At 63.8% G+C, this 16,089-nt stretch overlaps 1 protein-coding gene across 2 annotated transcripts; it reads right to left on the bottom strand.

Annotated features, from left to right (window-relative positions):
- Positions 1-1,325: 1,325 nt before the first annotated feature.
- USP2 (ubiquitin specific peptidase 2) lies at positions 1,326-15,666 on the bottom strand. Of its 2 annotated transcripts, XM_072918117.1 has the most exons (13): positions 15,459-15,666; positions 11,364-12,088; positions 4,293-4,343; positions 3,949-4,072; positions 3,238-3,349; positions 3,050-3,160; positions 2,834-2,898; positions 2,641-2,744; positions 2,425-2,505; positions 2,232-2,310; positions 2,026-2,133; positions 1,643-1,763; positions 1,326-1,551 (listed from the first exon to the last, which is right to left on the bottom strand). In XM_072918117.1, exons 2-13 carry the CDS (start codon positions 12,051-12,053, stop codon positions 1,464-1,466), a joined length of 1,734 nt encoding a protein of 577 aa, XP_072774218.1. In that variant the 5' UTR covers positions 12,054-12,088; positions 15,459-15,666; the 3' UTR covers positions 1,326-1,463. The 2 variants fall into 2 exon arrangements, with proteins under 2 accessions (XP_072774218.1, XP_072774219.1); XM_072918118.1 differs by lacking the exons at positions 11,364-12,088; positions 15,459-15,666 and adding an exon at positions 6,696-7,242.
- Positions 15,667-16,089: the final 423 nt, after the last annotated feature.

The following is a 16,089-nucleotide window of genomic DNA, read 5'->3' as shown; positions in this document are numbered from 1 at the left end:
CCTTGTATGAGACACTTCCCACCCGTCTTGCTTACACAGTAAACAAGCCACCTGCCAAGCAGCATCGCTGCCCCAGCCCAGCTCCTGCTCGGGCATTGCCCCTTTCCCCCAGGCAGGGCAGGATGCTGGTGCCAGCTCAGCCGGCTGTGGGTTGGATGGAGCTGCCCCGAGGGCCGGGATGGTGCCCGTGTCTCCTCCCGCTGCACCTCAGGCAAGGCAGGACGGGCAGGAGAATAAATTAAAGGCTAAAAAGGCCACTGGCGTTTGCTAGCTGGAGGACAGAGCAGCAGGGCGAGTCCCCGGGCACCCAGGAGGGCTCCTGATCGCAGGGAGAAAAAAGCCCCGATTGCAGATGGTCCCGGAAAACCACCGTCCTCCCCTCCCTCTCTGTGCGACCCCCGCTCCCCTAAATGGTTTAAGGCACCGTCGTATGAGGAGGCAGGTAAAAACCCACCCGGAGCAGCCCCGGCACAAGTCCCCGGAGAGGCAGGAAGCGGCGAGGGGGCTCCAGGTTGAAGCAAAGTCCATTATAAATACATATAAATTCCACAAAATTAATTCCTCCCTCCTGTCCGTGAGTCTGGGCTCAGGATGCTTCGAGGAGTGTGTGTGGGGCAGCTGCAGGGGATGTGCTGCCCCAAACGGGACGGAGGCCACCGCAGGGCTGGAGTCCTTTGGAAGGGCCAGGAGGAGGTCGGGAGCAGTTCACGAATCCTCTGGGACGGCCAAGCAGATAGAGGAGTGGCAAGAGGTCAGGAGGGATGTGTGAGGCTCTCCTGGGTGCTGTCCCAGGGGAGCAGAGGTCCTGGTTGAGTCGGTGGGACAGGTGGCCCCATTCCTGTAGAGTCCCTTGCTCAGGATTTTTATTACACATCAAAAGGAAAAAAGGAAAAAAAAAGGAAAAAAAGAAAAAAGGAGAAAAGAGAAAAGGAGAAAAGAGAAGAGGAAAAAAGAGAAGAGGAAAAAAGAGAAAAAAGAGAAAAGGAAAAAAGAGAAGAGGAAAAAAGAGAAGAGGAAAAAAAGAGAAGAGGAAAAAAGAGAAAAGGAAAAAAAAGAAAAAAGGAAAAAAGAAAAAAGGAAAAAAGAAAAAAGGAAAAAAGAAAAAAGGAGAAGAACAGGAAAAGAAAAAAAGAGAAAAAACAGGGGAAAAAAAAAAGAGAAAAAACAGAAAAAAAAAAGAGAAAAAACAGGCAAAAAAAAAATAAAAAGAAAGAAACTAAAACCCCGAGGTAAAAACCAAACGCCAGCAGTCAGAGGCGCCTGAGCTGCCTGAGCCCTGTCCTGTCACGAGTCCCTCCTCAGCTCGGAGCTGGGGTGTCCTTGCCCGGGCTCTGCTCCTGGCTGTCCCCAGCCTCCTCCGCAGCCACCTCGGGGGTGTCTCCTCCTCTTCTCCCCCTCGCTCTGGGGGGCCGAACACCGGAGCTGGAGCCCAGGGCCGGCTCTGAGGGGTGGCCCAGGGCTGGCTACATGCGGGAGGACGGGCTGGCCAGCTCGTAGAAGAGCAGGTAGGCATCGCTGCTGCGCACGTGGCTCGAGGACATGGGGGTGACGCTGCAGAGAGGGGAAGGGGACAGCTGTGAGCAGCAGGGATGGCATGCCCCGAGCAGGGTGTCCCCCCTCGTGTGTCCCACCCCAGGCTCACCGGGAGTCGTTGAAGCTGTGCCACTCGCTGGACACGGGGCTCTTGCAGTAGGCCGTGTAGTGTCCCCCCATGGTGGTGCCCGAGTGGTTGGAGACGGCGTAGAGGTTGTAAACGGCGTGGTCTGTGGGGAGCGGGGGTGCTGCTCAGCCCTGCTGCCCCACAAAGTGCCCCTCACCCTGCCAGCAGCTCCAACAGCCGGCATTCCGTGCCCCCCACCCCTCACCAGCTGGGCACACCGAGCCCCGAGCTCAGGGCTGGGATTAGAGGCGTGCAGGGACTCACTGCAGCTCCAGCAGCTGGCATTCCGTGCCCCCCACCCCTCACCCACTGGGCACACTGAGCCCCAAGCTCAGGGCTGGGATTAGAGGCGTGCAGGGACTCACTGCAGCTCTGCGAGGCGAATTCCCGGAGGTCCAGGTCCTTCAGCGGGAAGTTGACGAAGGTGGTGAGTTTGCTGCTTCGTATCCTGGCCTCAGAAAAGCGCTTCAGGTCTGGAGGGCCACGTCAAGGAGCCAAAGGGACAAAGGAGAGCCTGCAACAACCCATCTCTGCCCCCCACAACAGCCCCATCCCTCTGCCCCAAGGATACGAAGCACCAGGATCTTGGGGAACTTCTGGATGCTGAATTTTTTTGTGCACCTTGTCCTGGCTTTGCAGCGACAACACGTCTGTGGGAGGGAACAGCACGAGCAGGAGGGTGAGGGCACTGCCCACAGTCCTGGCAACACAAGCACGGAGGGGAAGGGGCCAAGCCTGTCCCAGGGAGCCCCCCTGCCCCGTACCGGTTTCTCGTCCCCATCCAGCACATCCTCTTTGGTGAAGAGCCGGAGGCAATCCATGAGCGTCACCTCCCCGTAGCCTTTCTGTGGGAGCACGGTGGTGGTCAGGAACAGGGGGTGTGAGACAGGGGGTGTGGGACAGGGGGTGTGGGACAGGGGGTGTGGGACAGGGGGTGTGGGACAGGGGGTGTGGGACAGGGATTGTTGAGCCTCCCTCACCTTGGGGATGGGCAGGGACAGGTCCCAGAAGGGGTCGAAGGCTGTGGAGCAGTAGCCACACTCGCTGCAGGTCAGAGAGCTCTTCAGCTGCCCAACAAAGAGGTCTGGTGGGGTGGACAGAGCAGGGTGAGAGCCCTGGTTCCCCCCTCGCCCCCAGCCCAGCCCTGTCCTCCCTTCCCCCAGCCCTGCTCACCGCTGATGCGGCTGTCCTCCCTCTCCTGGTACCTCCTCCACATCTGCCGGCTCTTCTCGTCGTCACTGCGAGTTTGGGGACACAGCAGGGCACTGAGCATGGCCTGGGGGCCACCAGCCCCGCCACCCAGCCCAGAGGGACCCGTGAGGTCACTGTCCCTGGGCTGGCCTTGCGGGCAGTGACCTCTCCTGGGGCCTGTGTGGTGCCAGCACTTACGGGAGGTGATCCAGGCTGTCGGTGCTGGCCCGGGGCCGCACCAGCACGCGGTTCACCTCGCTGTGCAGCCCGTCCAGCAGGAACCGCAGGAACTCCTGTGCATCCTGCTGGCTGCAAGAACGGGCAGGGCCGGTGAGAGGCTGCGGGGGGCTCGGCTCCCCCACCACCCTGCAGCCACCCCCCCTCACTTGTAGCCGACGAAGCGCGGGGCGTATCTCTGGATCTGCGTCTTGAACTCGGAGGGGCTCACGCTCTCGTTGGGGGACGAGGTCCAGAGCAGCTGAATCAGCTTTGCAAACTCTGCAGGCAGAGAGGTGGGTCAGCAGCGCAGGTGGCACGGCCGTGCCCGCGTGGGGACAGCTCAGGGACGCACTCTGGGGTCTCAGCGCCTGATCCTCCACTGGCTGGGCAGCCCAAGGAGCAGCACCGAGCTCTGGGTGGGGGTCCCGTGGGATGGGGGGTGTCGCAGGGGATGTGGGTGGGGGTGATGCAGGATGGGGGGTGTCGCAGGGATGTGCTGCAGGGATGTGCTGCAGGGATTGCTGCAGGGATTGCTGCAGGGAAGCCCTTGCAGTCACCAGGGGCCGGGCCGGGCAGTTACCTGCTGTGAGTTACCTGCCGTGAGTTACCTGACATGAGTTACCTGACATGAGTTATGTGACATGAGTTATGTGACATGAGTTACCTGCCGTGAGTTACCTGACATGAGTTATCTTATATGAGTTACCTGCTATAAGTTACCTGCCATGAGTTATCTGACATGAGTTATGTGACATGATTTACCTGCCGTGAGTTACCTGCCATGAGTTACCTGCCATGATTTATCTGCCATGAGTTACCTGCCGTGAGTTACCTGCCATGATTTATCTGACATGAGTGAGTTACCTGCCGTGAGTTACCTGACATGAGCGCCGTGCGCATGCGGCTGTTGTTGTTGAGGTCCCGCAGGTACTGGTTCTGCAGGCAGTAATCCCGCAGCTCCTTGCTGTTGCTCAGGCACTGCAGGATGGAGTTCATGAAGCACTGGGGGAGGCAGAAGAGAAAACCATGGCAATGGGAAGCAGAGGGAGGCAATGCCGTGCAGGGGACACCTGAGCCGGGCGGGCGCAGGACAGGGACGAAGCTGTGAGGAGCAGGGGACGCTCTTCCTCCCGTGGGGAGAGGGGTGTGGGGGGATGCCAGGCTGAGGGTGGGGTGTTGGGGGCGAGGTACCTGGCACGAGCAGGGCTGGGGTGACACTCACCGTGTTGCCGAGGTTCCGCAGACCGGTCAGCCCCTGCACGGCCTTGGAGCTCTGCAGAGAGAGGGAACTGTGCTGGGAGGGTGGCGGGCTGGCCATGCCTGCGGGCAGAGCCTGGCTGCAAGGAGAGGCCCCATCCCGCTGTGACATCATGGGCAGGGCCAGCAGCGAGCAGCTCTGCGGGCCAAGGGCTGTGACAAACCCGGCCTGCCCCGTCCTGCTGGCCCAGGACTACGCACAGGGCTCAAAGTTCTCCCTGCCTGGCAATGCTTGTGCCCCATGCCCTGGATTGCAGGTCAGGAGCAGCTCGGTGCCTGGTCACTGCCTGCCTGCCTCACACCAGGTGTCCATCCCCTCCAGGACACCCCGCACAAGGGCAGCCCAGCCGTTGGCACAGCTGTCTGGCAGGATAAAGTCCACCTGGGAAAGTGCAAGCCCAGCCCTGCGACAGCCAGCCCAGGGAACAGGGCTGTGTGCCCAGTGGTGCCTCCCCAGCTCCTCCTGGCTGTGCTGCACCTGTGCCATGGGGTGGCAATTCCAGGTGCTCCCTGAGCTGGGAAAAGCAAAGATTGGGGCAGCACGGGCAGGGAACCATCATCACTCTTTGCTGGAGACACTGAGAGCACAGAGGGGTGTAGGGGTGCCACCACCCCTCTCCCAGCATGCAGGACAGGGCGCTGCTGGGGGGCACTGGTGGGAACTCAGGGTCCTGCTCCCCACCCTGCATAGGGGAGCAGCAGGATGAGCCTCCCCAGAGCAGGGTGGGGGTCTGCCAGGGCCCGCAGGGGCAGACTGCTGATGGTGCTCCCCAAGATGCCCCGGATTTAAGGATCCTTAGGCAAACACCCCAGCTGCCCACCTGAGGCTTGAGGAGGAGGAGAGGAGGCGAGAGGAGGGGAGGGGGCCCAGCAGCTCCGAAATAGCAGCAGCTGGTGTGTGTGTGGGAGGTGCTGAGCACCCAGCCCTGACAGCAGCCCAAAATAACCCAGATCCAGTTACACGTGCTCCCTAGCGACGGCGCAGGCATCACCCACCGCGGCAGGGAGCGGCACCGGCGGGGACCCGGCCGCCCTGCGTGGGCACACGTGGTTCTGCCACACTGACCGGCTGCCCTCTGTGCCATCGGGTGCCCCCGCGGTGCCCAGAGTGCAGGGGTGTCCCCAGTGTGGCTGCCCATGGCTGTCAGTGCCGGGGGGTCGCTGTCCAAAAGTGCCAGGTGCCCTCTTGGGCTGGGGGCAGGCTGAGTTGGGCACAGGGTACCAGCAGGATGTGACGGGTCAGTGCCGTGCCACGGCTGGAGGAGCTCTGGTCCCTGAGCAGATGGCGGCAGGAGACCTGGGCCTGTGTCCCAGCAGCCTACATCCATCCCTTGGAGGATCTGAACCCCAAGGCCCTGCTCATGTCCCCACTGCTACCCCAGGGAAGGTCATGGTGCCAGGGGTGAGCAGCAAGCCCTGGGAGCTGCCCCAGTGTGCCCCAGCCATCCCCACCAGGACGTGCTTGTCCAGTTGCCCTGGCTGGGCAGCTCCTGCCGTGTGCCAGGAGGGACCGGCCAGTCCTGCCCATGTGGGCACAAACCTCCCCACAGATCCTTCATTCCCCCACAGGCAGGTGCCAGGCTGTCCTCCCAGAGCCTGGAACAACCCCAGGGCAGGGCTGGGGCTGAGGAGGGGGTGTCAGGTGTCCCCTAGCTTGGCACAAGCCCTGTGTGCACCGAGGTGTTATTTCCCCCTCTGGATTTCCCTCCCCTGGGTGACTCAACTCCAGCTAATCCCCCTCTCCCGTACAGGGCTTTATCTAGGACACGACATGCTCAGAGGCGCTGGAGGAGAGCTGGCTCACGCGGCGCGGCTGGGGACTCCCCGAGGCTGCACCGCAGGACGGGGACAAGGGACAGGTGATGGGGACAAGGGACGAGATCCTGACCGTCCTGCCCCATTGCCAGGAGCCTGTTGGGGCAGCAGGAGAACCAGAGCAGCCAGACTTACATAAGTGCTCAGACCTTGCCCTCCTTGCCCCTTGCTCTGCCATCCCTGCAGGAAAGATCTGTCCTGGCACTGTGGCTCTGGGGACAGCCAGGTTTGCTCCGATGGCACTGCCAAGGGGCTCAGCGTGGCCAGCACACCCTTCCTTGTGGTGGGACACGGGGACCTGGCCAAGGTCACCGCAAGGGCAGGGCTGGGAGAGGAACCAGGTGTCCTGACACGTGCAGCTCACCTGCTCCCTGCCATCCTGTGCGACACCGGGACACGCTGTCCCCACGGGCGGGCACCCACCCCAGGCACCCCATCCTCGGGTGGGTACCACGGGGGGTGGCACAGGGCACCCCACGCTCCCCAGGGCGGGCAGGGGCTGCCCCCTTCTCTGCCCCCATGCCAGGGAATGGCGGCTGCGGGCATCTCCTACCTTGGTCTTGTTGAGGACGAGCCCGACGAAGGTGGAGACCAGCAGGGACCCTGGCATGGAGGTGCGGGGCCGCAGGTCCTTGTGAAGGTCGGGGAGCGCGGGGGGCTCCTCGGGCATCGTCACCGTGTAGGAATCCCTCATGGTGACCCCGGTGGGCACCGCAGGACAGCGGGGAGCAGCCTCGGGCAGCGGGGTGCGGGCGGACACCGGCGGGGCTGCCCTGGCCCGGGGGTGCGGGGTCAGGAGCGGAGCCCCCCGCGCCGGGCGTGCGGGGCCGGAGCCGGTACCGGCTGCGGGGCTGGCGGCACCTGAGCGCCTCTGACATCAAATGGGTGGAGAGGCGGCAGCCGGGCTCGGTGACGGCTCGGTGACGGCCCGGTGACGGCTCGGGGACGGCCAGCCCCCGCGCACCGCGTGGTACAGCGCACCGGGAGCCAGGGGGGACCGCGAGGGGCGGCTGTGCCCCGGGGACACCTCCGGAACCGGGGGGCTGCAGGGGGATGCGGGGTCCCCTCGGCATCTCTCTCAGTGCTGCCGTAGCCCCGCACCGAACGGGGAGAGGGGGCATCCCCCCGGTGCTCCCCCCGTGCTCGCAGCTCGGTGTGCCCGGGGCTGGTGGCACTGCATGTCCGACCCGGGCACGCTGTGCGCTGGGCAGGGAGCGGGGCTCCCCAAAATCGCCTCGCTAAAAGTGGGACAGTGCCACAGCACGCGTGGTGCCTGTGTCCAGAGAGGGGCTGCGGGCTGACAGACAAGGTTGTGGGACTCCCGGCCGTGTGGCTTTCCTGCGGGGCCAATGCCAGGTACCCAGGCAGTGACATTTTGGGGGAACCCCCCCTCTTTGGGGGATGCATCAGCGCTGAGCTCAGAGGATATTTCAGTGCCTCGCGCTGGGGAAAAACTCCCTGCAATTCCTCCGTGGAGCAAAGACCCCACCTGGTGTCTTCCCTCGGTAAACTGAGGCACGGCTCGGGCAGGGCTCCAGCTCTTCTCCTGCAGCAAGGGCAGATGCAGAGCCTGGCAGGGAGCCCGGCTGTCCTGCGTCTCCCGCTGCTTCACCCCTCTGACCGCGGCAGGACGAGCGCCGGGCACCTCCTGTGCCTGCCCAGGTGCTCCTCTGCCTGCTCAGGGAAATTTCCATGGGCAACCAGGCCAGGGAGTGCGGCTGGGCTGCTCTGACAGAGCCACAGCCTCCAGCCTCACTGAGAGGGCTCTAAGCAGAGCCTCCTGTCCTCCTCTGGACCCCCAAAACACCCCCAAGCAGAGGCAGGGGCTGCTGGATCCTGCTGAATCCTCCCTGTCGAGCTCTGCTGGCTGGGGACGGAGGGAGGGGAGGGAGGAAGGGAGGGAGACTATTTTTGGCACCAGCAAAAATATCTGAGGAGGCATCTTGCAGCGTTATTCATCTGCAGGGCTCTTTTGCATCACAACAGGAGGGCTGTCGTAAGCGGGGCCTGCGCGTGCTCACACGTGTGTACATGTACACACCCCGCGCTGTGTACGGCGTACACACACGGGGACACGGTGTGCACACACACCCACCGCCCTCCCCAGCCTGCCTGGGTGCCCTGCCATGCCCGGGGTACAGGCTGAACCTCCAGGTTGTGGCACAGCTCCCCAAAATCCAGGCTCCTGCCACCCTTCTGGCAGTGTGGGTGGTGCCACAGGGGTAGGATGGGCACTGCCAGCCCCGAGCGCTGTGCAGGGAGCTGGGGCAGCTCTCCCGGTGGGGATGCACCGTGCTGGCCCAGCCGGTTCCGTGGCAAGAGGGCGGGCTGTGGCATTCAGCACGGGATGTGGCTGAACCTCGTGCCCCGGTGACACCGGGCGCCCCTGCCAAGGAGCCAATTCCCCTCCAGCCAGAGAGCAGAGCTGGAACGGGACAGAGAAGGGGACACCCAGTGGGATGGCATCACCCAGAGCACGTGCCCCTCTGCAGTGGTGACCTTCTGCCGTGGGCAGAGGTTGCCACGGGCCCGGTTGGCACGGTGGCGGCAGGCTGCAGGCCAGGGACGTCAGCTGCTCAGGATGGAGCTGCGGAGAGCTGCCGGCGGTTTTGTGGGTGGCCCTGGCCTTCTGACCCTATGTACACCCGGGCTGGTTAATGGGCCAGCACAGCTCCAGTCCTGCCCCTCACCAGCCTGCCCTTCCCAGGCACAGCCCTCTGCTGACACTGCGCCTGGGGACACACGGAGACACCCTCACTCCTGGCTGCACAGCCCTCAGGATGTGGCAAACAGGCAGAGGGTGGAAAAAGGGATGGGAGGAGGTGTGGGGCCAGCCCCGCTGCCGCCTGGCTGCGTCAGGAGCGGGTGCTGCTGGCACTGCCCTCGGGGCTGGGCAATGGGGCAGAACTGAGGGCAGCTCCACAGCCTGCGCTTGTTTCCGGCACCTGGCACGGCCGCGGGCACCCAAGTCTGGTTTACGATCGGGACATTTGCTTCCCGCCTTGGGAAAGGGAGGGAATAAACCCAGCAGTGGAAAATAGCGGGTGTGCCCATCAAAGCACCAAGGAAACCTAAAGCAGTGTCACTGACCTGGCCTGCCCTGGCATGGCTGCCTGTCCCAGTGCCCTTTGCCGCCTTTGCCACCCATCAGCCCAGGCTGTGTTCACGTGCAGGGTGTGGGTTGGGACTGTCAGAGTCCCTGCTGCCCCACAGGCACCCCATGGGAGCAGGCTGGCACCCCACACAGCAGCGTGTGGGCACACGGGGTGGGGACCCTGCAGTGCCAGCTTTAGGAAGAGTCAGCGGCTGCTGGATCCCCCCTTGGTGCCCCCCAGCAGGGCCTGGCGTGGGAGGGGGAGGCAGGAATTCCCTTCCACAGCACTGATCCTCCACTCCCCTGGCTCCCCAGCCTGCTCCCTCACCCAGGACTGGGGCCAGGCATCAGGCAGGTGGGCACAGGGGTCCCACACCACGACAGGGCACTGCTGAAGGTGGTCCTGTGGGGGGATGCACTGGGGAAGGGGCACAGGGAGGCCTGTGGGGACACTGGCTTCAAGGGGAAAAATTACTGAGGGATTCTTTTCTGCTTCCCTGCGAGCAGGACAGGACTTCTCCTCGCGGTTTGGCGGATGGCAGTGGGATAGAGACGCAGGGAAGCAAAGGGCAGGTCAGACCATCGGGGAATGGAGGGTGGCTGGAAAGACAGCGGGAGACAATGCAGGCAGAGCCTGGCCAGATCTTGGAAGGAAACCTGAGTGGAAAATTACCAGGCTGCTCCCGGCACGGGCTGGGGCTCTGGGGACGCTGCAGCGCTGACGGGGACGTGGGGCACGGAGCACCCGCCACCACGCGTGGTGCTGCCCATGGGGACCCCCCTGCTGCCACTCAGGCTGGGGCACAGGGCCCCAAACTGGCAGAGTGCATGGTGCCAGGGAACTGGCATCGCTGGGCACCGAGTCACTGTGGCAGAGCCAGCACCAGCCAAACCAGCTGTCCCAGCAGGATGGGTGCCCAGCCTGCTCATGTCACCTTCCCTATCTGGGGTGAGGCAGCAGGAAATCCTCGTCAGCCCCACTCGGGGCTGGAGCTGTCACCTGCTGTCACACGCACGCAGATGCAGCGGGCACAATCCCGGGCACAGGCTGCTCCTGCCTCCGTGGGGAGCGTGCCCTGCCAGCACAGCCCCTCCGAGGACACCCGCCCGCACACGGCTGCCTCAGCAGCTCCAGCCGGGCCTGCTGCGCCAGCAAGGGCAGCTCAGAGGGTCACACACAGAAACTGAGGCACGGAGCAGCATGGCCAGGCTGCCAGGCAGAGCACGGGGGACTTGGGCTCCTCAGCTCAGCACAAGCACAGCCCAAATCCCCCCAGCACAGCGCAAATCGCCCCCAGAACAGCTCTGTCCTCGAGCACAGCCCAAATCCCCCCCAGCACAGCCCAAATCCCCCCCAGAACAACTCTGTCCTCAAGCACAGCCCAAATCACCCCCAGAACAGCCCAAACCACCCCCAGCACAGCCCATAATCCCCCCCAGCACAGCCCATATCCCCCCTGGCACGGCCCAAATCACCCCCAGAACAGCTCTGTCCTCAAGCACAGCCCAAATCACCCCCAGAACAGCTCTGTCCTCAAACACAGCCCAAATCACCCCCAGAACAGCCCAAATCCCCCCCAGCACAGCTCTGTCCTCAAGCACAGCCCAAATCACCCCCAGAACAGCTCTATCCTCGAGCACAGCCCAAATCCTCCCCAGAACAGCTCTGTCCTCAAACACAGCCCAAATCACCCCTAGAACAGCTCTGTCCTCAAACACAGCCCAAATCATCCCCAGCACAGCTCTGTTCTCAAGCACAGCCCATATCCTCTGTGGCACGGTCCAAATCACCCCCAGAACAGCTCTGTCCTCAAGCACAGCCCATATCCCGCCCAGAACAGCCAAAATCACCCCCAGAACAGCCCAAATCACCCCCAGAACAGCTCTGTCCTCGAGCACAGCCCAAATCATCCCCAGCACAGCTCTGTTCTCAAGCACAGCCCATATACCCCCAGCACAGCTCTGTCCTCAAGCACAGCCCAAATCACCCCCAGAACAGCTCTGTCCTCAAGCACAGCCCAAATCACCCCCAGAACAGCTCTGTCCTCAAACACAGCCCAAATCCCCCCCAGCACAGCCCAAATCCCCCCCAGCACACCTCTGTCCCCCCCAGGCATCCCCCCGTACCGTGGGGTCCTGGGCGGACACGTCGCAGCGCTCATCGCTCCTCTCGCAGGGCTGGCTGGCACAGCGGGTGCCCGCCGGTGGCAGGCTGGCCTGAGAGGGGCTGAGGTGGCCGCTGGAGAGGCTGCCAGGGTGGCTTTTCCTCCCGTAGGCCTCCAGGTAGCCCCGGACATAGTCGGAGTGAGCGGCAGCCTGGTACAGACCCTGCAGGTGGCCGCGGGTGCCAAGCGTGCCAGCCGCGGGCAGGTAGGCGCTGTCAGAGGTGTGCAGCCCCGAGAACTCCCGTGCCAGGTCCGAGTGGCTGATGGATTTGTGGCGGCTGAGGGGCGCTCCAGATGCCAGGTAGGCCGTGGGGCTGCCAGGGGTGCCCGTGAAGGTGTAGCAGGCACCGCCGCTGAGCCCGGCAGCGGGCGGCCGCGGCTGCGTGCGGGTGTACGAGGGGCTCAGGCGGATGCTGGGGTCGGGGTACAGCCGGCTGCTGTCATAGCCACTGGTGGGGGACAGCCCCCCAGCGTGGTGGTAGCGAGGGGAGGGCAGGTAGCTGGCTTTGAAGCCGATTTTGTCGCTGTCGGCGTAGGCGGTGGATCCATAGGAGCTGTAGGAGCTGTAGCCGCTGGGCACTCTGCTGTAGGTGCTCTCGGCGTAGCGGGAGGAATCCACGTATCGCTTCAGGGTGGAGGAGAGCTGGGACATGCTGCAGGCTCAGCAGGCTGTGCTGGAGGCATCGGCTGCAAGGAAGAACCCAAGGATCAGTTCCACAGGCCCTGCTCAGCACAGCACCCACCAGCTCCCACCCAGCAGCTCCTGCCTGCCCTGGGGATCCTGCAGGACACAGGGCATCCAGGTGGTGACAGCGTGGCCATGGCTCCTGCTGCCTTCCAGCCTTCCTGGAGAGCCTGACACAGCAGGACCCGCCTGGCACTGCCACCCCCATGCCCCCAGACACCTCATACCACAGAAGGGAGCCCCAGAGCACAGCCACGGGCATCCAACATCCTCACAGACACCAAGGAATGGCAGCAGTCACCTCTGCCCCAGCCCTGGCATCCCTGCCACACCATCCAGTGGCTGTCCCACTCTTGGGACTGGGGAGATGTCCCCAGTGCCTGGTGACAGGATGATGCTCAGGCCCAGCTCTGGCTCAGACAGGCAGGTGGGATGGGCTGATCCAGCCAGCCCAGCACCTTCCCCTGGTTACTCACAGGGAGTGCTGGGGCTTGGCAAGGGGCTGGCACATCAGTGAGAGGGAAACTGAGGCAAGCTCAGATCTGAGCAGTTTTCCTGTCTCCCTGCCATGGCTGTACCCCGTGTGCCCCATCAGTAGCCCAGAGTCCTCCTGGTGAGGTGGCAGCCAGCACTCGGTCCCCACAGAGAGCTGGTGGCTCCCACACAGGGAAGGAGAGGAGCACACAGAGACAGGCACAGAGGCCCCAGAGCACACACAGAGCCAACCCAGAGCAGGGACAGGGCAGCGTGGCAGCCAGATGTCCCCAAACACGGGCTGTCAGGAGAGTTTGCCCTCAGTGCCCATGCCAGCAGGCTGATGGCTGATCCCTACCTGTGCTGGGGCTGTGGGTGGCACCGGGGCAGGCAGCACCCAGCCGAGCTCCTCTGCCCCGGCGCTGCCGGTGCTCAGCTCCAGGGTGACCGGTGTCCCTTCCCTGGCAGGACAGTGGCTCATGTGGCTCCCAGAGTCTCCAGTCACCCGGGAGATGACCCTGATTCAAAGGCTTTTCCCAGCCCAGCCGGGGCGGGCTCTGGCCCGGCTCCAAGCCAGGAGGTGCCAGAGCCTGTGCCTGGCCCATCCCTTGCAGCAGCCAGGGTGCCACCGGGGCTTGGGGACCAGGCACAGGGCAGCCTGGCTCTGCAGCCACATCCCCCCCGCTCCTGTTACTGCCCAGGGAGCAGCCGTCCCACCGCGGACAGGGAAATATTTACAATATTTACACGCAGCAGCGAGGTGGAGCGCACAGACCTGTTTGGGGACGGAGATTGAAGGGTGAATAATCTGCTCACGGCACAGCCGGCTCGTCCCAGCCTGGCTGCGGCCGCCCTCACCAGGAGCAGGGCTCTGCCAGGCGGGGTTTGACACGGACAGTGGGGAATTTCGCTCACAGGGAGTGGGACCCCAGCCAGGAGACTGGCACGAGTGCCAGGATGGGATGACGGAGCCCCTGGGCTCCCAGGAGCACATCCTGGCTGCCTGCCCTGCTGGGGCACGGAGCAGCCTGGCACAGGGACTGCCCCTGCTCCCCATCCTCCTCGCCAGCAGAGATGATCTTGGCTTGGGACAGTGCCAGGAGAGCCCCACGCCATCATGCCCTGCCAGGTGCCCACGCTCTCTCCTGGCACCGGCAGCGCCAGGAGAGCAGCGGTTCGGGAACAGGAGGGCAGCAGGTGCTCCTGGCAGCAGGACAGGTCTCCACAGGGCAGCACCTGCCCTGGGGATGCGGAGCAGCCGATGGAGGGATGCCGGGTCAGGAGCGGGCACCGTGCCCGGCCACGGGAGCTAGCCTGTTCCCTACAGAGAGGCCTTACCATGGAGGAATGTCACATCTGCCAGGCTTGCCTGTGCTTCCAGGTCCCCATGTCACATCCGAGCGGACCCCAGGGCGGTGGGAGAGCGGAGAGTGCCAGGAGCCAGAGGAGCTGAGGGGGTGTGAGAAAACCCCGGTTCCTCCCAGCGCTTCCTGGGCTGCCTGGCCCCTCCCTGCCCGTCATTGTGCTGAGCTTTCCTGCTGCCTGGCAAAGCCCTGGGGCCCGCACGGCTGAGTCAGGCCTCAGCACCCTCATCATCCTCCCGGAGTGTCAGGGGAAGCTGAGGCACAGGAATGTCCGGTCTGCGCTCACGGGAGCGGTGCCACCACATGGGAGAGGGACACACGGGGCTGGAGTCCTGCCCTGGCCCTCCCTGGGAATCTCAGCTCAAACCTTCACTCTGAGGCAGAAAACCAGAGCCCTGCTCTGTCCCCAGCTGCTGTCCTGCCCGTGCCCAGTGGCAGGTGTCCCCTCTGTCCTGCCCGTGCCTGGTGGCAGCTGTCCCCCTCGGTGGCCACGGAGCCCCAGAGCGGGCTCAGCTCAGCTTACACAGCGCTGGCTCCATCCAGGGTGTCACAGCACAGCTGCTTCTCGCTTACGCAGGCTCAGAGCTGTCCCCTGAGACACAATGTCCCAGCCTGGAGGTTACCTGGGGGCTCCCGGGACTCTGCCGTGGTGGAGGCAGAGAGGGGACCCTGTGTGAGGCACTTTGCACGCTCCAGAGTACAAATGCTTTGGGGCTGAGGGGCTCTGTGGCCAGCTGAGCGAGGTGGCACAGCCTCCTGCTCATTCCCCAAGGGAAACAAGGCACAGAATCCCTCCAGGTATCCATTTCCCTCTAGGAAGGGTGACCCCGAGCAGCCCTGGGGGGGAATGAGCCATAAAATGTTTGCTCCCCCCAAGGGAAACAAGGCACAGAATGTCTCCAGGTATCCATTTCCCTCTAGGAAGCGTGACCCTGAGCAGCTCTGGGGGGGAATGAGCCACAAAATGTTTGCTCCCTGGAGGGGACAGGAGTGACCCTTTGGACAGATGAGGACTGCAGTGACTCTGTCCCAGCCCGGCTCCTGCGCTGCCCCCACCACTGCCACCCCACAAAGTGACAGGTTCTGCCCAAGGTGACTCACCCAGCCTGGCCAGGGCCAGCCCTGGGCCTGAGAACCCCCCAAGCTCACCCCACTCTGCCGGGAGTCACCGCCCTGGCCCCCTCCATGCTGCTGCCCCATCCCCACCCTGCTGCAGAGCCTGCTGCTCGCTGCTCCATGGCCACCCCAAACCCACGGGGGACCCTGAGTAAGACCCAGGCCATGAATTACTGCTTTGAGGTCTGTGGGTGGCAAAAAAAAGAAGGGACCCTCGGGCAGGCGGCTCTGCCCACGCCGGGGGACGAGGAGGGTGCTGGGGAGGGTGGCTCAAAGCCAGGATTTTGTGAGTGAACTCAGAACCTTCTCCCTGGAGAAAAACCTCTCCCCCGGGCTGTTATCCAGCTGAAGAAGAGTGGGACAGTTTTGTCTGTCTCCGTGTCCCCCTCCCCGGGGCCGTGTCCCCACCTGCACTCACCTGCATGTGGCACGGGTGGCCGATGGCTGCTCAGGGCACGGCGAGGGGCGACCAGCCAGGCATTTGGTGATGCCCTGGGCGCTGATGCTGCCTCCTTGGGGACCTTCCCCCGACACCAGAGATGGGCAGCAGCAGAACCCTTCACAGGGGACAGGAGCCCCTGGCTCAGCCCCTCCACGCTGGGACGGAGCGCAGTGGCCGAGCCCGAGGGCTGTGGGGCCACGTAAAAACACCACCGCAGAAATTCAGGGCTCGGGTTACCAGGCAGATAAATATAGTGTCTTTATCTGACCTCACAGGGCGCTGAAATGCTCCTCTCGCATTCCAGCTTGGGGAGGCTTAAAGGGGACGCGAGGCCGGAGGGGCTGGTGGCCCACGGCAAGGGGGTGACACAGGGGAGGCTGCGGGGGCTGTGTGGGGTGCAGCAGGACTGAGGGTAAGTGTGGGGGACGGAGAGATTTGGGGAGGCAGGTCGAGGTCCAGGAGGCAAAGGGTGGAGGGAGGGTTAAGGGAGGGAGCGGTGGTGGGAATGCGACTTGGTGTGGGGCAGGGAGGCACACAAAGGGGTGGTGGTGGCTGCCAGCAAGGTTTGGAGTAGAGCATCAGGGTGAGGGGAGGAGCTGGATGGGGT

The sequence above is a fragment of the Taeniopygia guttata genome, chromosome 24 (genome assembly GCF_048771995.1).
Source record: "Taeniopygia guttata chromosome 24, bTaeGut7.mat, whole genome shotgun sequence".
NCBI lineage: Eukaryota > Metazoa > Chordata > Aves > Passeriformes > Estrildidae > Taeniopygia > Taeniopygia guttata.
The sequence above is the reverse complement of the archived record's forward strand: the minus strand, read 5'-3'. Positions and strand labels throughout refer to the sequence as shown.

Excerpts from the sequence above, each read along its gene's own strand:
- USP2 (XM_072918117.1), bottom strand. The coding sequence starts at position 12,053 with ATGTCCCAGCTCTCCTCCACCCTGAAGCGATACGTGGATTCCTCCCGC. Across the intron at positions 4,073-4,292 it reads TGCGGAACCTCGGCAACACG|TGCTTCATGAACTCCATCCT; the intron begins GTGAGTGTCACC and ends TGCCTCCCCCAG. Across the intron at positions 3,350-3,948 it reads GCGCACGGCGCTCATGTCAG|AGTTTGCAAAGCTGATTCAG; the intron begins GTAACTCACGGC and ends CTCTGCCTGCAG.